Genomic DNA, 24747 nt, shown 5'->3' with positions numbered 1-24747 from the left:
CACTCCCCCTGCTCCCCCCTAGCTATGCTCCCTCGCCCTAGGAGCCAGAGGAGCCTGCCGGATGCTTTCTGGGAGCTGCCCCAGGTAAGCACCTCCGGGACTCCCCACTTTGCCCCCCGGCAGATGCCTCTGGCTCTTAGGGGCGGGGTGGGCACTCACTACGGTGGCCCACGAGACCCTCCTGTCCGGTTCTGGGGGCAGTCAGGGGACAGGGGAGGGGGTGGATGGGGCACGGGTCCTGGGGGGGGGGCAATGACCCCCTTGTGGGGTGAGGAGGGAACCCGTTGTTAAGATTTTGGTAGCTCATCACTGGATAAAACATGTTTTATTAGCAAACTGCATTAAATTTAGTAGAGAGCTTTAATATCTCACCATTGACTTGCTTACAGTAAACTGAACAGCATCTTCGCAAACACCCTCCAATATTAACTACCATTCAAAAGTGTTGTATTAGCAGCTTATATTGGACAAATAATTAAATCTAGGAAAATTACTTTTCTACCACTCACCTCTTGATGAGAAAAGAAATCACCAGGAAGTCTTTCCAGAAATGATGAGAGTGAAAAAGCAGATTTCTTTCCTTGCACATCAATAACTTTGAGGTGCTCAGGGGAAGGGCTCAGAAAGGCATAAAGTGCTTCGCTCTGACATAGTCTTTCATCAGAAAGCAGCTTCTGTGGAGAAAACAGAATGAAGACTATTCACAACATATCAATTAAATATGAATTATTTAAGCAATAAGGTGCAACAGACTCTTCGGTATTGCTAATTAATACACTAATCAGGTGCACAGTGAGACTAGCATTAGTGAGTAAGGGGAGTGTCTGAATTGGTTTTAAAACATTATTTATTTAAAAGCGGAAAATTAAAAGGACTATAAAAATGGCATTGTGGAGTTCCAAGCTTATGGTCTCACAATCACTCTGAGATCAAACTGATATACCACTAGAGAGATGGCTTTTCTAAATGCCAATGCCACAAGTTCAACATGGGATCTGAAACTCAAGATGTATTCTTTTGGGCTTCAGAGTAACAGCCGTGTTAGTCTGTATTCGCAAAAAGAAAAGGAGGACTTGTGGCACCTTAGAGACTAACCAGTTTATTTGAGCATAAGCTTTCGTGAGCTACAGCTCGATGAAGTGAGCTGTAGCTCACGAAAGCTTATGCTCAAATAAATTGGTTAGTCTCTAAGGTGCCACAAGTACTCCTTTTCTTTTGGGCTTGTACATCACCCCCTCTCCTCCAATAAAGACTTAAACGCAAGGACTGACTCGGCTCTCACGCTGGTAATATACCAATGGTTACAATGGATTTACTCCTGATTTAGGCCAGTGTAAGTGAGAGGAGTATTAGGTTCATTGGTAACAATGCTGGTAAAATGATGTATGACCCAGAACAGAATCCAGCTTATCTTGGCTCTGCAGTTATTTAATAGTAAAAAGTAGTACATTTTAGACAGTAAAATATGCAAATATGAGACACACAGAGGAAATACACAGGGAGCATATTTGTTGAGTAAGGAGGAACTGTTTTTACATAGTCACTTTTCATACAATACCCATAGTTACAGTGAAATTATGATAATAGCTTTCCCTTCTGTCAAGGCTTTGCATGTGCTTTGATTTTCACAGATTATTGCCAGTAATTCTTTCCCAACTAGGCACTGCTATAAATTGCCCATCCACTAAGCTCTCCCCTGTAGTCATGCCCAAGTGTCATTTTTATTTTTCACTGGAAACTAGAATCTGCAGATTTTTGATTGCCTGAAACTACACTTTCTCTACCTAATTTACTTCATCTGCAGGGAAACCTGCACAGAACTAGCTGCTTTGCCTGGTCTGTGGGTGTGGAAAGAGGGAATCTGGAGCAGAAGGAAGATGCAGATAAACAGGATTGGGTTCTGAGCACCAGAGAAGCAGCACCAAATAAAGGGGGTTCCTCAGACACTGACATAAAGGATGGTTTGCAGGAAAGGTTATTGGGATGGAGGATGGGGCACCTGACCATGAGCAGCTGGGAGTGAAGGGAATCTAGAACAGCAGGAAACAGAAAGGGACAAGAGGACACAGAAGGGGGAAAAAGAAAGTCTTAAAGTTTGATGCTTAAAATCTGAAGTATTTATTTAAGGGTAGTACAGCACCCAAGAAATAGCAGTTAGATATGCAATAATCTAATTGAGTTTCATATTTCAATACATTTCTGCTACTTTTTAATGATGCCTTTGAAAAGCACAGCAATGAAATGGCAAACATTCAGGGTTTGAAATCCTATCCCCAGTTTAAAAAAAAGTACATTGAATATTAATGGTGCTCAGTTCCACTTCAGCAACATTCTACTTTTGAAAGAGAACATACATACAATTATTTCACTTCCTGAGGGAAATATACCTTGCTGATTTACAGCAATGTTTGGTTGTATTATAGTACCTGGAAAACAAACAAAAGCTGTCTAGGAAAAAGATTACTCTAAAATCAAACAATTTACTTTTCATATCAATGAATACGCTAGTTTCATTTTTCCTGACTCAGAGGTGGCCTATTAGTCTCTGAACTTCAGAATCTAGAACAGTTTTTCTTAATTGTTAAACAGTCTGCTTTAAACAAACAGCAATGTTAAACCCAGGTGGCCCTGAAAACCCCTATTGCTGTATCTGTAAATTGTATAATGTCTCCTGTTTGTTGCTACTGGAGGCCAAATACAATTTCACCTTTTGGGGCAAAACACAGCCACTTTAAAGGTTGTCCTATCTAAACCATACCTTTTATTCATTTATTTAGATTTAAAATAATAATGATGCCTAGCCAAGGCTCTAGGCAATCTAATATAATTACATAATCATACAATACATACTATCAAATTAAAACTCAGCAGCACTGAAATCAATTCCACAGGAATTTGGCCAGCCAACCACCTATTCCCTTCATAATCTAAAAAGCACACCTTCAGCCTCCTTCTGAGACCCTGTTCAAGAGGTGTCTTTTGCAGGTCACCAAATTCAGGCTCCATAGAACCAAATGAGGGAGCAAGTTCCAGAGTCCTGGATCCCCAGCAGAGAATGCCCTGCCAGCAACCCCCACCTTTTATAACAAAGAGGACCACCTCAAGTGCGCTGCTGACCATAGCTGTGGCAGAAGGACACAGGGAGAGGTGGACCCTCAGCTAGGCCAGTCCCAGGCCATTTAGGGCTTGATAGTCTACAGGTCATGACCAATGCCTTAAGCTTCACCTGGAGACCAATAGGCAGCCAAGCAAATCCCAAAGCACTGGGGTCACGTGCTCCCAGTGAGGTGTCCCGCTCACTAAGCAAGCACATACATTCTGCACCAGCTTCAGCCTCTGAATGGTTGTAAGGTGTAGTCCATGTAGACCACATTACAATAGTCTAATCTTGAGGTGACACAAGCATGGGTACAAGTGGCAAGGTACACATCAGAAAAAAAAGGTCGCAACCTCCCAGCCAGATACAGATGGTAAAAAGCTGACTGGGTCACCACTGTAATATGATCCTCAAACAGCTTCTTGGCAACGAACATCGCCCATGAGACGTGAGCACTATTCACCAATGTCACACATACTCCCTCAACCAAAGGGGCCGATATTACCTCTGCCATCTCCTCCAGCTGCTTCCCCCAACCCACCATTGTCAGCTCTGCCTTAGCTGGATTCAGCATCAGCCAGCTTGCTCTCAGCCTTGCCCTAGTCTCAGCTAGACACTGGCTGAGGTGCTGAACTACATCAGAAGAGAAAGAGGCATACAGTTGGATGTCATCGGCGCAGTGAAAATACTGAACCCCATGCACCCTTATTAGGTCTCCTAACAGTCCTATACACGCATTGAATAGGAGAGGTAACAGAATGACTCCTTGTGGCACTGCACACTTGAGAGCTCTTTGGGAAGGGGGCGATTGCCCGCAACTACCCGTTGAGATCTCTCCAAGAGAAAAGAACATAATGACTGTCTGAACTACAGACTTTCAGAAAGTCACAAAAGAATGAGTGGTGTGAGTTCTCCCTGGTCCTTCCAGAGTAGGAGGCATAGGTGCCGACTTCGTGGGTGCTCCGGGGCTGGAGCACCCACGGGGAAAAAATGGTGGGTGCTGAGCACCCACCGGCAGCCCCCATCAGCTCCCCTCCCACTCCTGCAGTGCTTCCCGCCCACTGGCAGGACCCACAGATCAGCGCTTCCTCCCCTCTCCCAGCGCCTCCCACCTGTCGCAAACAGCTGTTTTGTGGTATGAGGGGGCGGGGGCAGGAACGAAGACGCAGCGCGCTCGGGGAAGGAGGTGGAATTGGGCGGGAAGAGGCACAGCAGGGGTGGGGCTTTGGGGAAAGGGGTGGAGTGGGGGCGGGGCCTTGGGCCCAGCCAGGGGTCGAGCACCCACAATGGCGCTTTGGAAAGTTCGCACCTGTGGTAGGAGGAGCAGTGACTGCAGCACGACCTTCTAAACCAGTGGTCTCCAACCTTTTTATGCCCAAGATCACTTTTTGAATCCAAGGGCAACCCAGGATCTACTCTGCCCCTTCCCCGAGTCCCTGCCCCTTTCCCAAAGCCCCGCCCCGCTCACTCTATCCCCCCCTCACTCCGTAGTTCACTCTCCCCCACCCTCACTCACTTTCACAGGGCTGGGGTAGGAGGTTGGGGTTCGGGAGGGGGCGCAGGCTCTGGGCTGGGGCTGAGGGGTTCGCAGTGTGGGAGGGGGCTTCGGGCTGAGCCTGGAATAGAAGTGCAGGAAGGGGCTCCAGGCTGGGGCAGACTGTTGGGGTGAAGGAGGGAGTATAGGGAGCTGGCTCTGGGAGGGGGGTCAGGGCTGGGGGTTCGAGTGTGGCCTCCCACCAGGCAGCACTTACCTCCGGTGGCTCCCGATCGGCAGTGGGCGCAGTGAAGCTACGGCAGGCTCCCTGAGTACCTCGGCCCCACACTGCTCCCAGAAGATGCCAATGCGCCCCTGCGGCCCCTGGGAGGGGTGGGAGGTATATGGCTCTGCACGTTGCCCCTCTCTGCAAGCACCGCCCCCACAGCTCTCCCAGCCAATGGTAGCTGTGGGGGCGGTGTTTGCAGGCAGGAGCAGTGAGCAGAGACCCACCGCCCTCAGAGCCGCACTGGCCGCTTCCAGGAGCGGCGTGGGTCCGGGGTAGGGAGTGTGCCTCAGCAGCTGCCACGCTACACTGCCGGAGATCGCAACTGACTGGAAGATCCTCTAGGATTGACTGGTCGATGGCGATTGACCAGTTGGTGACAACTGTTCTAAACAGCGCTTGTAGAACAGTACTAAAGACACAAAGATAGGATTTTTTCCTAAAGATTGGGAGAAAATGTGTCACACACTTATGCAGACAAGCTACTGTGGATTCCAGAGCCCAGCAGCATAGAACAGGGGCAGCCAGTTTGCCTTTTGACTCCACAATTAATAGAATGTTTAAGAGCATACAATCTTTGTTTTCTTACCTGTAAGAAGCTATTTAACTGGTTCTTGGACTTTTCCATGAATTTCTGATCTACAGATTTGAAGGGCAGCTTACTGAGAGAAGGCAACTGAACTTTCTTTAATGATGGAAAACACTGAGCAGAGAAAGGACAAAACGATTATTCCATCACATTTTTAATACACACATACAGCAAAAAGGCAGAAAGGGATATGGATATAAATGGAGACGCAAGGACATCCCCTAATTTTCCTCTCCCTTCCACACCCCTCTGAGTGTTCTGAGAACTCCTTCCCTTGGCCACCCATAGGTAACACAGGTTAGGAACTCTTCCTTTGGAGCTCCATCACTACCAATCCTATGTCGAATAAAAGAGTTGCTTCAGAATAAAATGAGGCATTTTCTTTCCCAAAGGGCTGTCCATCCTAGTGCTTCAAGCCCTCACTTGCCTTGGGAGACAGAGACCAAGCCTAGAACTCAAAACGGGCTCATACGGCAATACAGCACAGAAGCCACTAGGACACAGGATCAGCTCAGCAAATACAATTCATTATTAAACAAGAAAAGGCCAAGTACAAACTTTTTTTGCAATCTGTCAACAAGTGCAAAAATTGGCTGCTAGAAAGAAACCTGGGTCCAAAAGGGCAAGAGGCTGTAAACAGCAGCTGGTCTGAAAATACAGTAATGAGGAATAACCAGTTTCTGGAATATTTAGATGTTTAGGCCAATGGTTTTCAACTTTTTTTCATTTGCGGACCCCTAAAACATTTCAAATGGAGGTGCAGGCCCCTTTGGAAATTCAATCTGTGGTGCACAGACCCCCTACCATAGAAGGGTAAGACTGAAAACTGACTGAACAGAATTCAGTGCTGGGCATGGCATTTGACATAGCATGAGAAAGGGCGCTAAACTGTAGGCTTCTATGGTAATGACAACACTTCTGGGGTTTGACCTGTAGTTGTGTGTATTCATGTTCTTTTTATTGATCAGAAAAACAGAATGCTTTTTCTGGGATCTGAAACTTTACTTTCATAGTCAGCTTTCGCTGACCCCTTAGACATAGTCTGCAGACCCCCAAAAGGGTCAGTGGACCACAGGTTGAAAACCACTGTTTTAAGTAAATGGAAAGTGCATTTTAATATAACTAGACATAAAAAGGAGGGCAGGGCTGGACAGACAGTGTACGCTACAGAGAGAGGGCATGCTATATTCTTGACCAGGAAACAATATGGAATAAGGATGGCCTGTTATAAAGAAGGAGTAGCAGACAGTGAGTTAGAAGAAGCAGGACAATAGATAAAAAAGAGAGAGGAAGAAAATGAGAAGAGGCGGAGACAGAAAACCAATCTTGCCACGAACAGTGTCAATTAGTCATAAAGCATAAGACACAAAGGCCAGCTGAGACACTGGAAAGCAGCAAGTGTGTCATGGAAATCCAATTAAATTGGTAAGGAGATAAAAAGTTTGAAGGAAGACTGTAATTAAAGCAAAAAAGGGTGACAAAGGTGAAAGTGGTGGGATTCAAATTTTCCTCAAATTAAGCCTCTTCCATTTTTCTTTCCACCTTTCATTTCAGATTAAATAAACTGCAGCAGAGTGATTCCCTCCACAAGTTTGCTACTGAAACATATGGAGGGAACCCCAAAAAGACTCCAGGCCCCTTCCACTAAGATTTCTTCCCCCACCCCCTTAATTTCCCCATTCCAAAATGGCAGTCTCTATGCACTCTTGCCTACCCACTTCATTTCTGAAAACAATCAGTCTCCTGTTGTCCATTTTAAGCAGCTATCTCCACAAAGTCTTTGTCCTGTTGCTTCAGTAAATTAGCCATCAAAAAGTACTTGTGAATCAAGAAGCTAATAAACTCACCTTTGGAGCCCAACACCAGAGGTTTATAAACTCATTTCCACCAAACTTTGATACAGTTTTTGCTTACATAGAAACGGCTTGTTTTACTTTCTAAACAAAGGTTTCATATTTAAGCTATTTTCTTTATTTTTCACATAGATTAGAGGTGGCAATGGTCACTTTATTTTAAGTACTGGTTTTTCTTCTGAATGTGTGTCTAGTATTTTAAAAGATAAAAACCCCACTCACACAAAAAAGTATTCCTACCTCACTGAGTTTTCGGTGTAAATTCTGAAACTCACTGAGCTTTCTGGGAACTCTCCAGTTCTTCGCTTCAGCTCCACCAACTTCTTGTAAACTCACCATGACAAAGTAGCATGGCACTTGTTCCCCATTTTCTTCTACAACCTTGGGGGTGGGGAGGGAATGTATATTACTGAGACAGTAAATAGATAGCAAAACGTTAAAAAAATTAACTTGCATACAGATTCATGATTCTCGCCACCGTTTCATTCTCTCTGCTTTAGCATAAAGGCCTCATACCAAACTTTGGCTTATTAGACTAAATCTGATCAGGATACTGTGGGTCCTGCAATTTCCGCCCGTTAATACATTCATCTTCTTCACTGACTGCCTTGCAACACCTCCTACATCAACAGAATCCATTTTAAATCTCTTCTTGGGACACAGTCATTTGGCTTTTACAATTTTCAAAGTTTTTTTCATGTTAGATTGGTCTCCTTTCTCTCTCTTTCTGTGTGGTGACAGGCATGCATCCTCCCATATTTTACTGTACCGGTTTTAACTTCTGCTCTGCCTTCTTTCCTAAGCACCGTATTGCTGCTCCATGGGTCACTGCTATCACTCTAATGTTATTAAAAAACCTTTCTGTGCAGAGACAGAAGGGAGGAACTGGGGGACTTGCTCTCACATTGTTTCAATAACCAGAGTCTCTGCATTCAGGCTCAATTCCATTTAAAAAAAAACAGTGACCTCTCCTATTGCTTACCAGTACTTTATTTTCTTAGAATTTTCTTGATTAGTTTCATATTCTTCATGGTCTCTCTTTTCAACCTTGTCTTCTCTTGAGATATAGATATCCATATACACAAGCCATAGCAATCCTTAAGATGATGCCTGTACTAGCAGGGGTTATCAGGCTGTCATTTCACTTCTCCATTCATTACTTGCATTTGAGAGTACTTTTCACACATGTATAGCTGCCTCCCATTGGAGGATCTCACATCCTTTACAACTATCAATGAATGAAAACTTACAATAGATATGTGAAGTATGTGTTATCAGATGAGGGAAACTGAGGCAAAGTGAGGTTAAAAGCCCTTCTCAAGAATATAGAGGTGGTCTGTGGCAATGCCAAGGATCAAACTCAGATCTTTAAGATCCTAATCTCATGTCTCAACCAAAACATCACCCTTTCTCTCCATTACAATATAGTTTTCTTCAGAAGACGGGCAAATGGATTAACAGAGCAAAACAAGACAAACAGCTAAAGTAGGAGGCCCTTTCCTTACTAAATAAACCCCTAATGAAATCAATATTTCCAACGTACAGGCATGGGTTTGTTTTGGCTTTTTAGGCAATTTTGCTTGCACAGAAGGTACTTTCTAACTAATTCAATTACAGTCAGGATAAACCGTAAAATTCAGATGATGACAACATCCACTGGGAGGGTTGTAAAAGTCTGGTCATGTCTATTTATGCTAGTGGCAGGAAATTCTAACAGTCAATATACCATCACTGTAAGTGACATTTCATTAAAATGTCTCCTTATAAACTTACTTCTTGTTGTAACACGCTCTTCCTGGGGCTGCACACAGGACCATTAAGGAACTCAGCCTAGTGCCGAATGTGTACAACCCCAGTAACTGAGCATTTCAGTGGCTCCCAATGAATTTCCAGATAAAGTTCAAGGTGCTAGTTTTAATTATAAAACCCTACATGGTTTCAAACATAGCTACCCAAGGAACTACCTTTCTTTCCCATGCCAGGCTTCCATGTTTGAGAACAGCAGAGGTGTTTGATCTGAAACTCCTGTGATGCAAAGAAGAAGAAACTGGTGGCAGGGTATTTTCTGTGAGAGTTGAACTACGCAGACTTTTTCTTCCTTGGTCTGGCAGAGCCTGGATTTGTGCCTTCACATGGATTTATGAGGGTTGGGAGATCAGAGATGGAGGGGCTCATGGTAAGTGATCATTATTAGTGACTATTCTATATTACACATTTTTCAAAAGACTAATCACTTGCAGAGGTTCAGGCACATCTGAATAAAATTACCAGCGGGTAGTGATCCATGGGGAAATTATCTCTACCTTTACTTCAATTATTCCTTCTTGGTGACCTTTTAGAATATACTCAAAGCAGGGGGGAAATTTTAAAGCTAGGTCTTCTAAAATTGGCCTTCATTCTATTTTCAAGTTATTATTCACATGGTTCTGCATAGGGAGAATAATTATTAAATGGAGACATAAGTTTAAAGTTTACTACAGTCTCCCATATGAAATATTTGATAGCTTTCATAATCCCTTTTTGAGCAAAGGGAAGTTATGATCGTTTGAAGTATGTGTACATTTGCTATTTTGGACTAGCATGTTACCTAAAAAATGGACAACACAATTTTCACGGGACTCTCTCTATATGTAAGAGTTTACATCAAACTCCCATTGAAATGGAACCACAAATGGATAGAAGTGAGCTATGACTAGAATACCGGACTTCTCATTTTAAATGCAAATTTACCTTCACCTGTAGTGTTCTCACTTTTATGGTTTTCTTTGTTAATTTGTTTTTTATATTTACAAAACCCATCAGAAATAATGAATCCTAAAACAAGCTAGAAAAACACGATAAGGAAACGAAATTCCCCACCCTTTCATGGTTTTTGCTATAATATTAATATTATTTTGAATCTTTGTCCTACAATTAGAATCTGGAAGCTTGAAGGCTGTGTTCAGATACCACAGTGATGGGCATAGTTTTGAGAATTCATTGAGAATGGCAGGGTACTCTCAGAATTAGGTCTAAGGCTGAACTCCACAGCTCCTTTCATGACATACCCTACTCATACCTTTATCAACCCAGAGTCATTGGCTTAAATAAGAGTTATTCACGTTACACATAGTTAGCTATGGAGAAGAGGACTGACTCAGTACTCCATACTCAAGAGATTTAGATGGTTTCAGACGCTTAATTCTCCTCCTATGACAGTTATATGGCAGCCTCAGGACAATGCAAAAATTCATTATTTCAGAGGGTATGGTCTGTCATTGAGCACCTACTCCACAAAGGGCAAGAATTTCTCTCTTCTACACATGCCTCTGGGCATGAATGTACCCATTTCTTACAAAAGAGGGTACATCTCAGCTGCAGTGCGGGCTTCAATTCAGGCACCATATTAGTAAACATTACCAAGAGTTCAGAGGAGAGTAATGAAAAAGAGGAAATCGTTTAGAAAATGGTATGTTCAAATCGACTGAAGAGAGGACCTAAAAGAGGTATAATATCTACAAACGTATAAAGAAGTGTTATAAAGTCAACAGGAACCAATTATTGCACAAAACAAGTTATGGCCCTAAGCTGCAGTAAGCTGGTGTAAATCAGTGCAGCTCCACTCCGCTGTGGAGCTATGCCAATTGACAACAGCTGAGGATGTGTTTTAAGAGTGTTATATGAAGTGTAATTGCAAGTCTCGCTCATGTAGGGTTACTGTTTTTCTACTACCAATTACATTAAATCCTCCTCTCGTTTCTAAAAAACACCCAAAATTTTTTGTCTCCAAAGACAGTTTTATCAGGACAGCTTGTTTTGAAACAACATCTGCAGACTGCAACATTTGCAATGATTATATTTTTATTTCATACAGCTACATGCTTTTCTGATAAATATAAACCTTAAAAATTGACATATGCAAGTCAAGTTCTACTACAAATAGGGCTTAGATTTTGCATTTTTTTATTGTCACACAAATCCATTTAGAATTTTATATATTGCTTATTTAGGTTTCAGTTTGAAAACTGTACAGTCACAGACTATTTCCTTTCCCAGTGAGTCACTCTATACAGCAATACAGTAACCTCTGCCTTCACTAAGACTCTCTGCAATAAGGATTGTACAATTTGACTTCAGACTACATTAGAATGAGTTATAAACTAATTCTCTTTCTAAAACACATCTTGCCATCACACCAAAAACTGAGATAAGCAACAATCAGTGTTATAGAGAAGGAAATGGTGCTGACTATTTAGGTCCTCTGAACTGATCTATTCTCTACAGCTAGAAAATTTTAGAATTATTCACTAAATCTTTGCTTGGAAGAACTGCAACTTCAAGACTTTCCCCAGCCTTTCCATTCAATCACAGTGCTGTATAAATAAAATACAATTTAGGTTTCAACGTGCACCTAATTGCCTAGTCTACTGGTCCTTACAACTTATTCATTTAGGTCATTGGCTTTCAACCAGTTCTATACTGGGACTCCCGTTATCATACTGGGACCACACCCAGAACCCGCTCCTCCTATTTAACTGGGATCAGGCCAGAACACCCTACCCATTCAGTAAAAAGGGAAGGGAAGAGAAGGGTAGTCGTGACCCTGGACACCTGTTTGCAACCCCGCTGTAGACAACTACCTCTTTGGGTGCTAGGCATTACTGACTTGCCAGGTCAGGATTTTAGTTGTACATGTTAATGCTATAACTTAGAAATCCTGAATAAAATGAAACAAGAATTTAAGCGACCTGGACAGCGAAGCTGGCAAGAAGACACTAATTATTCTAGTACAGTATTCATTAGTATAAAAGAGCTAGGTCATCTCACCTACAGCAATACAAAACAGAAAGAAAACAGAATGCAGTACACTAACTGTTCAGTTTAACAAAATGATACATCATGTTTAACATGTTAGATCTAATATCCGCTTGAACAGCCGCCTGTGGTTTTGTTCCAAAGAGAGGTATCATTAATTTACAGGAACCTAAGACATAACCAAGTAAATGCAATAGCAATTCATTCCCAAGTTTATTGTGTTTTTACACCATGAAAATTATTTGCACTTATTTATTTAGAAATATATTTTAAGGAACACATTTTATTACTAGCATGGGAAGAAAATCCTACAGAGATCTAATTAGCCTTTACTTCCCTTAAGTCAATATAGAATTGGTCCTGTAAATTGTGCTACTGAGTCACTGTATAAATGTGAACACTTCCTTGTAAGCAAGACACGAGAAGTAATTCTTCCACTCTACTCCACACTGATTAGGCCTCAACTGGAGTATTTTGATCACAATGGTCCCTTTTGGCTTAGCATCTATGAAGACACACACACATGCAAACACACTTACCTACTTACTTTCTGGGAGTGTAGCAATAACCACAGCATCAATGCACACAGAGCTGACTTAGCTTTAAAAGCAACTAGAATTGCTGCATCTCTACTACCCAAGATGTATGCTGTGACTAAGAAATAGTCTCAGTGTGCATGTAAGCGTCCCTGAGGTTCAGAAAACAATCTTCTTTATTTAGTGAGAAACAGATTTTTAAAAGAGTAAAGAAAAATACTAGGGTTTACAAACACTTTTAAAGTTCAGGCATTAAGTTTTGTTACAGAGGAAACGCTCAAGGAGGATCTATGTATTGGTCTGATGAGGTAAGTATGACTAATACTGGACAACACCCCCTTTGTAACAAATGCTTCTTGTCTACTACCTAATACATGTAAAGGAATAAGAGAGATTCCACACTTCTTATCTTTCATTGTCCAATCAATAACTTTATGGGTTGAATTGCACAAGTTGCAAGAATTCATTCCATAACTTTGCATGTCTGTAGTCCTCAAACAAAAGTTGGGTAGGTTGAGTCATCTTCTTCAAAACAAGGAACACTCAGAGCTGTACCAGGACATGAGCCACATCTGCAAACATCTCATGAACAACCGGGCATGCGGAGTCACAAATGCTTGCAGTGGAGCACCCATCAGGACACTCCACGACTCGAAGAATACTTTCCTCTAAGGTTCACCAAGTGACATAAACTACTTCAGAAATTCCCTTTGAGTGTTTCACCTTGTAAGTTGGCTTTCTTACTCCTCATCCAGTATCTCGAACAGTCCCTTAAAACTTAATTGGTATAGAGGATCATAATATGAAATATAGCAAGTGCAAATATTGGGTCTTCTATGTGTAAGAATGTAGGCCTGGCGTGACATAAGTAATTACACATGGGAAAGGCCTCATTTCTTGGAAGACAGGAGTAGGGAGGTACACTGATTAGCATGCTGAAAACAGAGTATTTGTGCTACCTAGGATAAGTAAATGGATCAGCAGACTGGAAAAAGAACGTCTGTACTAGTTAGGATAAGGGTGAAACACCCAAGGAGCCATTTACAATGGACAAGATAATCCTGGAACATAAGATGAGGTAAAGAGTAAGTTGTACATGGATGGTGAATGGACAGAACATGCTCTACAGGGATTGGTTCCTACAAAGTGACCAAGTCAAACCCAAAACATGTGATGCAATTGTATAGTAAATGCAATGTAATGTGAAAATGTGTATGAAGGAAGAAGTTTGTGTTGGATGTGTGGTACACCCCCTATACCTACGCCCTACTGTTGAATCTGATCAACTCATTGTAGCTTTGCTGTATGCCAGATAAAGGAAACTGAGTGATGAGACTGGACTCCAACTGAGTTCTTTGGGAACTGAATAGAAGAGGTCAACACCATGCATGCCAATAACAGCACTGTATCTCAGTCAGTTAGCATCATAAGATTACAAGGCACAGATCTCAATCTGCTCATTGTTGAAGCACAAGGGTGTTCCTTAGATGCCATACCGCTTTATCCGATGCCTGAACCCACTGATATATTTACAGATGTTCCTATAGCTCCTGAACAACAGAGCTGAAGGATAAGACATGTTTGTGAATGGCGGGGGGGTGGGAGGAGAGAGCTTGATGAGGTTGTTTTAAATACACTCTGACAAACTGAACGTAAGCATTTCTTTTTCTTTATACACTGAGAATTTGAACAGAACCAGAGGATAAAAACACAGCAAAAACATACCTCGCCTGTATTTATGAAGGCTTTCCACATGCCAAGATTTTCACACCACCAATCTGTTCTTGCAATGTGCAACCGCAGGTCACTGTGTTCTCTCTCCATCAGAGTAATTTCATCCTTCAATTTGGAAACAATCTGACAAGGAAAATATAGGAATTACAACTGGTAAGAAACTGCCTATGATAACATAGCCACTGGCTTCTTTGGTTATAATATTTAAGAGATGGAAAGGGTGCAGAGGAGTGGAGAGAAAAAGGAATAATCCTGCAGGACAAGTTATTACAAAAAATCCCGAATCTGTACAATCTACGCAGTCTAATATAGATTGGTAAAATACACTGTATCAATTAAAAGTCAACTTGCAGTGCTAAAAGAAAAACCTGAAATAGGCCCAGAAATACATGCCAAATATCACCATTCACCAGGCAAGAGGGGGCAATCAGTACAGAAATATTTTTAAAGGAACACTTTCAAGTTAAAGATTATATAAACATTGTAGGTACTCTCTGTTGACAAGTTTCTCTCTTTAGGAAATACTTAACGTGACTGAACAACCAATGAATAGTTTTCATTCCTTGTGTCTTAATTACCTAACTAAGCATTCAAAGGAGTTACAATTTAATAGGCCCAAAAAAAGCCAAACAGCATTAATTATTTTGGAAGATATACATTTAAAAGACTTTCTTGCTTGGACATAACTCTCAAAGAGATAATCTTCTAAAAGAAAGAAAGCTGTATCTTACAAATGGCAAAATGATTTGCAAATTACTGTTACAGAACATGACTGTAAGAAAATTTGGGAATATATGTAAAAATGTGTGATTAGAACAGTTAAGAAAACAAGCTGATGCTTTCACTTCTATGAAATAGCACACAAATTCAGCTTCATTTAAAGTCCTCCTTGACCAACTTGTACCAGGGAAGAAGCAACTTGGTGGTCACATTTATACATCTACAACAATTCTGCCTCTATATTAAATATTTGGTCTCTTGTAAGGTGAAGGATCATTTACAATTACAGGTATACAACTCCCTCTTCAAACAGCTATCATCCTTCTTGGAACAGCATCTAGATTTTCCAGTAATACCTGCATACAGATCTCCTTGCAATGATTTTATTCTGGCAACTAAGAATGTAACAGTGAAATTATGGAAAAACTCAGACAACAACAAAGGATCCAAAGAAATTGGTATGGTGTGACTACAGGTAAACAGTTGACCTTACATAACAAAATACTCAGACTCTATTCCATGACTGATTCAATTTTATTAAACACATTTCAAAAAGTGTAACAATGCAGAAAAGCATAATGAATCTCTCCCCATATTTTTCATTGTCATTAGAAAAAAAAAGTGTGCACATGCATGCACGTGTAAATAAATCATAGTCTCAAGTTAAAGATGAGATAAGAAGCAATGATTCATATGGGAATACAATATGTCATAATGGCTTGGTTATACAGATAGCACTGATATCAGAAGCAAAACCTTAAAAACTGTAATGCTACTTAAATCAACACCCAGGTTAAAACAGAAATAAAATTGTACATAAGCATTCTCTCAAATAGCATTACAATTTTGAGTATTTTGTAGCTAACCATGCGAGTATATGTGTTCCTATGTTTATATACACATGTTTTTATTACGATTTACAATTGTGTTTTTCTTATACTTAGGGTTATAAGGTAAAGAGTGTTACCGAAACAAATCTGTTGTTGCACTCAAATGCTATAGCACTGTAAAGTGTGTAATATTTTGCATGAAAATGTATCATTCTATATTCTTGATGACACTTAAGCAAATAAAAAGAAAATGTTCTTGTATTTCTAAAGTAACTAGATTTCCTTCCTGCATCACCAATATCTTCTCACATTATTAAAATGGAAAGAATTGTTAAAAATGAATTTACCTTTAAACACTTAGCCCTGGTCTACACTAGGACTTTAGGTCGAATTTAGCAGCGTTAAATCGATGTAAACCTGCACCCGTCCACACGATGAAACCCTTTATTTCGACTTAAAGGGCTCTTAAAATCGATTTCCTTACTCCACCCCTGACAAGTGGATTAGCGCTTAAATCGGCCTTGCCGGGTCGAATTTGGGGTACTGTGGACACAATTCGACGGTATTGGCCTCCAGGAGCTATCCGAGAGTGCTTCATTGTAACCGCTCTGGACAGCACTCTCAACTCAGATACACTGTGGTAGACAGGAAAAGAACCGCGAACTTTTGAATCTCATTTCCTGTTTGGCCAGCGTGGCAAGCTGCAGGTGACCATGCAGAGCTCATCAGCAGAGGTGACCATGATGGAGTCCCAAAATCTCAAAAGAGCTCCAGCATGGACTGAACGGGAGGTACGGGATCTGATTGCTGTATGGGGAGAGGGATCCGTGCTATCAGAACTCCATTCCAGTTTTCGAAATGCCAAAACCTTTGTCAAAATCTCCCAGGGCATGAAGGACAGAGGCCATAACAGGGACCCAAAGCAGTGCCGCGTGAAACTTAAGGAGCTGAGGCAAGCCTACCAGAAAACCAGAGAGGCGAACGGCCGCTCCGGGTCAGAGCCCCAAACATGCCGCTTCTATGATGAGCTGCATGCCATTTTAGGGGGTTCAGCCACCACTACCCCAGCTGTGTTGTTTGACTCCTTCAATGGAGATGGAGGCAACACGGAAGCAGGTTTTGGGGACGAAGATGATGATGATGATAATGATGAGGGTATAGATAGCTCACAGCAAGCAAGCGGAGAAACCAGTTTTCCCGACAGCCAGGAACTGTTTCCCACCCTGGACCTGGAGCCAGTACCCCCCGAACCCACCCAAGGCTGCTTCCTGGACCCGGCAGGCAGAGAAGGGACCTCCGGTGAGTGTACCTTTTAAAATACTATACATGGTTTAAAAGCAAGCATGTGAAAGGATTACTTTGCCCTGGCATTCGCGGCTCTCCTGGATGTACTCCCAAAGCCTTTGCAAAAGGTTTCTGGGGAGGGCAGCCTTATTGCGTCCTCCATGGTAGGACACTTTACCACTCCAGGCCAGTAACACGTACTCGGGAATCATTGTACAACAAAGCATTGCAGTGTATGTTTGCTGGCGTTCAAACAACATCTGTTCTTTATATCTCTGTGTTATCCTCAGAAGAGTAAGATATAATTCATGGTCACCTGGTTGAAATAGAGTGCTTTTCTTCAGGGGACACTCAGAGGAGCCCGTTCCTGCTGGGCTGTTTGCCTGTGGCTGAACAGAAATGTTCCCTGCTGTTAGGCACGGGGAGGGGGGAGGGTTGAGGGGGTAGCCACGTGGTGGGGGGAGGCAAAATGCAACCTTGTAACGAAAGCACATGTGCTATGTATGTAATGTTAACAGCAAGGTTTACCCTGAAAGAGTGTAGCCACTGTTTTATAAAATGTGTCTTTTTAAATACCACTGTCCCTTTTTTTTTCTCCACCAGCTGCATGTGTTTCAATGATCACAGGATCTTCTCCTTCTCAGAGGCTAGTGAAGATTAGAAAGAAAAAAAAACGCACTCGCGATGAAATGTTCTCTGAGCTCATGCTGTCCTCCCACACTGACAGAGCACAGACGAATGCGTAGAGGTAAATAATGTCAGAGTGCAGGAAAGCACAAAATGACCGGGAGGAGAGGTGGCGGGCTGAAGAGAGTAAGTGGCGAGCTGAAGACAGGGCTGAAGCTCAAATGTGGCGGCAGCGTGATGAGAGGAGGCAGGATTCAATGCTGAGGCTGCTGGAGGACCAAACCAGTATGCTCCAGTGTATGGCTGAGCTGCAGCAAAGGCAGCTGGAGCACAGACTACCACTACAGCCCCTGTGTAACCAACCGCCCTCCTCCCCAAGTTCCATAGCCTCCACACCCAGACGCCCAAGAACGCGGTGGGGGGGCCACCGGCCAACCAGCCACTCCACCACAGAGGATTGCCCCAAAAAAAGAAGGCTGGCATTCAATAAATTTTAAAGTTGTAAACTTTTAAAGTGCTGTGTGGCATTTTCCTTCCCTCCTCCCCCACCCCTCCTGGGCTACCTTGGTAGTCATCCCCCTATTTGTGTGATGAATGAATAAAGAATGCATGAATGTGAAGCAACAATGACTTTATTGCCTCTGCAAGCAATGATTAAAGGGAGGAGGGGAGAGTGGTTAGCTTGCAGGGAAGTAGAGTGAACCAAGGGGCAGTGGGTTTCATCAAGGAGAAACAAACAGAACTTTCACACCGTAGCCTGGCCAGTCATGAAACTGGTTTTCAAAGCTTCTCTGATGCGTACCGTGCCCTCCTGTGCTCTTCTAACTGCCCTGGTGTCTGGCTGCACGTAACCAGCAGCTAGGCAATTTGCCTCAACCTCCCAACCTGCCATAAACGTCTCCCCCTTACTCTCACAGATATTGTGGAGCACACAGCAAGCAGTAAAAACAGTGGGAATATTGGTTTCGCTGAGGTCTAAGCGAGTCAGTAAACTGCGCCAGCGCGCCTTTAAACGTCCAAATGCACATTCTACCACCATTCTGCACTTGCTCAGCCTGTAGTTGAACAGCTCCTGACTACTGTCCAGGCTGCCTGTGTACGGCTTCATGAGCCATGGCATTAAGGGGTAGGCTGGGTCCCCAAGGATACATATAGGCATTTCAACGTCCCCAACAGTTATTTTCTGGTCTGGGAATAAAGTCCCTTCCTGCAGCTTTTGAAACAGACCAGAGTTCCTGAAGATGCGAGCGTCATGTACCTTTCCCGGCCATCCCACGTTGATGTTGGTGAAACGTCCCTTGTGATCCACCAGAGCTTGCAGCACTATCGAAAAGTACCCCTTGCGGTTTATGTATTTGCCGGCTTGGTGCTCCGGTGCCAAGATAGGGATATGGGTTCCGTCTATGGCCCCACCACAGTTAGGGAATCCCATTGCAGCAAAGCCATCCACTATGACCTGCACATTTCCCAGGGTCACTACCCTTGATATCAGCAGATCTTTGATTGCGTGGGCTACTTGCATCACAGCAGCCCCAACAGTAGATTTGCCCACTCCAATTGATTCCCAACTGACCGGTACCTGTCTGGCGTTGCAAGCTTCCACAGGGCTATCGCCACTCGCTTCTCAACTGTGAGGGCTGCTCTCATCTTGGTATTCATGCGCTTCAGGGCAGGGGAAAGCAAGTCACAAAGTTCCATGAAAGTGCCCTTACGCATGCGAAAGTTTTGCAGCCACTGGGAATTGTCCCCGACCTGCAACACTATGCGGTCCCACCAGTCTGTGCTTGTTTCCCGAGCCCAGAATCGGCGTTCCACAGCATGAACCTGCCCCATTAGCACCATGATGCACGCATTGGCAGGGCCCATGCTTTCAGAGAAATCTGTGTCCATGTCCTGATCACTCACGTGACCACGCTGATGTCGCCTCCTCGCCCAGTATTGCTTTGCCAGGTTCTGGTGCTGCATATACTGCTGGATAATGCGTGTGGTGTTTAATGTGCTCCTAATTGCCAAAGTGAGCTGAGCGGCCTCCATGCTTGCCTTGGTATTGGAACAAGGAGGTTAGTCTGGCCTCTGATTGATACATGGCTAGATTTACCTCGCTGCACCTTCCCTGTGAGTGACTGCAGTGTGACCTAGAGGAATGAGTCCCCTAGACGGGGGAGGAGACAAATGAGTACAAAACAAATCTGGTCTATTTCTTGTTTTGATCCACTCCATCTATCTTTTACATCTTTGGCTGGCAGCAGATGGTGCAGAAGGACTGCATGCCATCCACATCTCATGGCTGCTCGGCAGAAGATGGTGCAATAGGACTGCTAGCAATCCATATCGCCTGCCTTCTCACCATAAGACGGTTCAATAGGACTGACTGCAGGACTAAAGAGAATGACCTGGTCAAGTCACTCCAAATTTAATCCCTGAGGTTCAATAGGACTGACTGCAGGACTAAAGAGAATGACCTGGTCAAGTCACTCCAAATTTAGTCCCTGCGCCCATGTCTGCCCAGGCGCTCCTGGGCGACGTGGCCAGGAGCACCTCGGACATGACGAGGACGGCTACCAGTCGTACTGTACTGTCTGCTGCCACAAGGCAAGGGGTTGATTCTGCTGTGTAGCAATGCAGTACCACGTCTGCCAGCATCCAGGAGACATAGGGTGATGGTTACCTGAGCGGGCTCCATGCTTGCCGTGGTATGGCGTCTGCACAGGTAACTCAGGAAAAAAGGCGCGAAACGATTGTCTGCCCTTGCTTTCACGGAGGGAGGGAGGGAATGGGGGCCTGACAATATGTACCCAGAACCACCCGCGACAATGTTTTAGCCCCATCAGGCATTGGGATCTCAAACCAGAATTCCAATGGGCAGCGGAGACTGCGGAAACTGTGGGATAGCCACCCACAGTGCAACGCTCCGGAAGTCAACGCTAGCCTCGGTACTGTGGAAGCGCTCCGCCGAGTTACTGCACTTAATGCACTTAGAGCATTTTCTGTGGGGACACACATACTCGAATATATAAAACCGATTTCTAAAAAACCGACTTCTATAAATTCAACCTGATTTCGTAGTGTAGACATACCCTTATACTGTTTGTTCACATTTTGCATTCCTCACAGTCTAGTGAACAAAAATAGGATGGATGAGTTTTACTTTCTGATTCTCATAAACTAGCCCTAAACTGCAATTTTTGGGAGGCAAACAACCTGGGAGAATAATTCCAAACACAAACAAGTGTCAAGTGGAATTTTTGAGTGGGTGTTTAACTCAACAGAAACATTTTTGTGATATTTTGTTCTGTAAACCAGTGTTTGTATAAATATGAAGCCTAATTCATGTGGAGAGCATCTTTAACCGGAAGTACTTTTTTCTTCTCTGTGAAATACTCCTTGCTCACCGAACAGATCATGGAGGATCTGAAGGACTATTTTAAGTTTAGTTTAAATTTTGGCTGAATGCTCTAGTGATCAGGTTATTCAGCACATAAACTTCACTTTCATTTTAAAGTTTGCAGTTCACCTTTAAACTTTCATCTTTTCACTGTGTGGAAACAGCCATCTGTAAAGGAATTATGATGTGATTGGAATAAAAGAGACTTGGTGGGATAACTCACATGACTGGAGTACTGTTATGGATGGATATAAACTGTTCAGGAAGGACAGGCAGGGAAGAAAAGGTGGGGGAGTTGCACTGTATGTAAGGGAGCAGTATGACTGCTCAGAGCTCCAGTATGAAACTGCAGAAAAACCTGAGAGTCTCTGGATTAAGTTGAGAAGTGTGAGCAACAAGGGTGATGTCGTGGTGGGAGTCTGCTATAAATCACTGGACCAGGGGGATGAGGTGGACGAGGCTTTCTTCCGGCAACTCATAGAAGATACTAGATCGCAGGCACTGGTTCTCATGGGAGACTTAAATCACTCCGATATCTGCTGGGAGACCAATAGAGTGGTGCACAGACAATCCAGGAAGTTTTTGGAAACTGTAGGGGACAATTTCCTGGTGCAAGTGCTGGAGGAACCAACTAGGGGAAGAGCTCTTCTTGACCTGCTGCTCACAAACAGGGAAGAATTAGTAGGGGAAGCAAAAGTGGATGGGAACCTGGGAGGCAGTGACCATGAGATGGTCGAGTTCAGGATCCTGACACAGGGAATAAAGGAGAGCAGCAGAATACGTACCCTGGAATTCAGAAAAGCAGACTTTGACTCCCTCAGGGAACTGATGGGCAGGATCCCCTGGGAGAATAACATGAGAGGGAAAGGAGTGTAGGAGAGCGGGCTGTATTTTAAAGAATCCTTATTGAGGTTACAGGGACAAACCATCCCGATGTGTAGAAAGAATAGTAAATACGGCAGGCGACCAGCTTGGCTTAACAGTGAAATCCTTGCTGATGTTAAACACAAAAAACAAGTTTACTAGAAGTGGAAGATTGGACAAATGACCAGGGAAGAGTATAAAAATATTGCTCGGGCATGCAGGAGTGAAATCAGGAAGGCCAAATCACACCTGGAGTTGCAGCTAGCAAGAGATGTTAAGAGTAACAAGAACGGTTTCTTCAGGTATGTTAGCAACAAGAAGAAAGTAAAGGAAAGTGTGGGCGCCTTACTGAATGAGGGAGGCAACCTAGTGACAGAGGATGTGGAAAAAGCTAATGTACTCAACGCTTTTTTTGCCTCTGTCTTCACGAACAAGGTCAGCTCCCAGACTACTGCACTGGGGAGGAGGTGACCAGCCCTCTGTGGAGAAAGAAGAGGTTTGGGACTATTTAGAAAAGCCGGACGAGCACAAGTCCATGGAGCTGGATGCGCTGCATCCGAGAGTGCTAAAGGAGTTGGCGGATGTGATTGCAGAACCATAGGCCATTATCTTTGAAAACTCATGGCGACCGGGGGAGGTCCTGGATGACTAGAAAAAGGCTAATGTTGTGCCCATCTTTAAAAAAGGGAAGAATGAGGATCCTGAGAACTACAGGCCAGTCAGCCTCACCTCAGTCCCTGGAAAAATCATGGAGCAGGTCCTCAAGGAATCAATTCTGAAGCACTTAGAGAAGAGGAAAGTGATCAGGAACAGTCAGCATGGATTCACCAAGGGCAAGTCATGCCTGACTAACCTAATTGGCTTCTATGAGGAGATAACTGGCTCTGTGGATGAGGGGAAAGCAGTGGACGTGTTATTCCTTGACTTTAGCAAAGCTTTTGATACGCTCTCCCACAGTATTCTTGCCAGCAAGTTAAAGAAGTATGGGCTGGATGAATGGACTATAAGGTCGATAGAAAGTTGGCTAGATTGTCGGGCACAACGGGTAGTGATCAATGGCTCCATGTCTAGTTGGCAGCCGGTATCAAGTGGAGTGCCCCAAGGGTCGGTCCTGGGGCCGGTTTTGTTCAATATCTTCATAAATGATCTAGAAGATTGCGTGGATTGCACCCTCAGCAAGTTTCCAGATGACACTAAACTGGAAGGAGAGGTAGATACGCTGGAGGGGAGGGATAGGATACAGAGGGACCTAGACAAATTAGACGATTGGGCCGAAAGAAATCTGATGAGGTTCAACAAGGACAAGTGCAGAGTCCTGCACTTAGGACGGAAGAATCCCATGCACCACTACAGACTAGGGACCGAATGGCTCGGCAGCAGTTCTGCAAAAAGGGCCTAGGGGTTACAGTGGACGAGAAGCTGGATATGAGTCAACAGTGTGCCCTTGTTGCCAAGAAGGCCAATGGCATTTTGGGATGTATAAGTAGGGGCATTGCCAGCAGATGGAGGGACGTGATCGTTCCCCTCTATTCGACATTGGTGAGGCCTCATCTGGAGTACTGTGTCCAGTTTTGGGCCCCACACTACAAGAAGGATGTGGAAAAATTGGAAAGAGTCCAGCGGAGGGCAACAGAAATTATTAGGGGACTGGAACACATGACTTATGAGGAGAGGCTGAGGGAACTGGGACTGTTTAGTCTGCGAAAGAGAAGAATGAGGAGGGATTTGATAGCTTCTTTCAACTACCTGAAAGGGGGTTCCAAAGAGGATGGATCTAGACTGTTCTCAGTGGTAGCAGATGACAGAATGAGGAGTAATGGCCTCAAGTTGCAATGGGGGAGGTTTAGGTTGGATATTAGGAAAAACTTTTTCACTAGGAGGGGGGTGAAGCACTGGAATGCGTTATCTAGAGAGGTGGTGGAATCTCCTTCCTTAGAAGTTTTTAAGGTCAGGCTTGACAAAGCCCTGGCTGGGATGATTTAGTTGGAGATTGGTCCTGCTTTGAGCAGGGGGTTGGACTAGATGACCTCCTGAGGTCCCTTCCAACCCTGATACTCTATGATCTGTGAAGGGGACAGAACAAACATCAGACTCTTGATTGAGTGGGCTGGAGGGCTCTGTTGCATGGTAACTAAAACTTCATATTAATCCAAAGAGGTAGTAACACTTTTCAGGTATTAGGAAAACTCCCATAGACTTAAATGGTCTTCGTGTCCTGACATTATTTGATACTATTTATTAATCCTGACACATTTGTGCTCACATAATTCCCTTTATGTTGCTAAATAGATAGTCCTGGTTTCAAAAGTCAGACTCTGTCTCAGTTAGTCTAAATATGCCAGTAGTTTTTTCAAAGCCAGGACAAACCTAACAAGAACAACATTCAGCCACTGCTGCCCATCACCTCCTCTGAAATCTCTGGGTTCCTCACCTCCCTACCACTTTAATTTTTAAACCAGCCCTAGCAGTTGCCTTTACCTGCCGTATCCTCTCATTCTGCCATGCTACTAGGTCTTAGATAATGCCCTAGATTCCGTTGCTTATAACTCAGGAACATCAAAGAGCAGTTGGCTGCTCTGCTTGACAAGTGACAAGTTAGTTACTGATACACTAGACTCTGAGTTTGCACAGACATAACTTATGGGGCTTGACTTTAGAGATAAGATAGGAGGCA

The 24747-nt window shown here is 43.6% G+C and overlaps 1 protein-coding gene across 4 annotated transcripts in view; it reads right to left on the bottom strand.

The window, feature by feature from the left end:
* SNX25 (sorting nexin 25) overlaps positions 1 to 24747 on the bottom strand; it is a 148101-nt gene that overhangs the window by 20471 nt on the left and 102883 nt on the right. For all 4 annotated transcript variants that reach the window (XM_073341842.1, XM_073341841.1, XM_073341839.1 and 1 more), the window contains 4 exons: positions 14355 to 14486; positions 7540 to 7680; positions 5447 to 5560; positions 510 to 674 (listed from right to left, as the gene is read on the bottom strand). In XM_073341842.1, the coding sequence (XP_073197943.1) occupies positions 510 to 674; positions 5447 to 5560; positions 7540 to 7680; positions 14355 to 14486 (552 nt within the window). The remainder of the gene's footprint in view (positions 1 to 509; positions 675 to 5446; positions 5561 to 7539; positions 7681 to 14354; positions 14487 to 24747) is intronic.

The sequence above is a fragment of the Lepidochelys kempii genome, chromosome 4 (assembly GCF_965140265.1).
Source record: "Lepidochelys kempii isolate rLepKem1 chromosome 4, rLepKem1.hap2, whole genome shotgun sequence".
NCBI lineage: Eukaryota > Metazoa > Chordata > Testudines > Cheloniidae > Lepidochelys > Lepidochelys kempii.
Note: the sequence above shows the minus strand (reverse complement) of the source record. Positions and strands in the feature narration are given on the sequence as shown.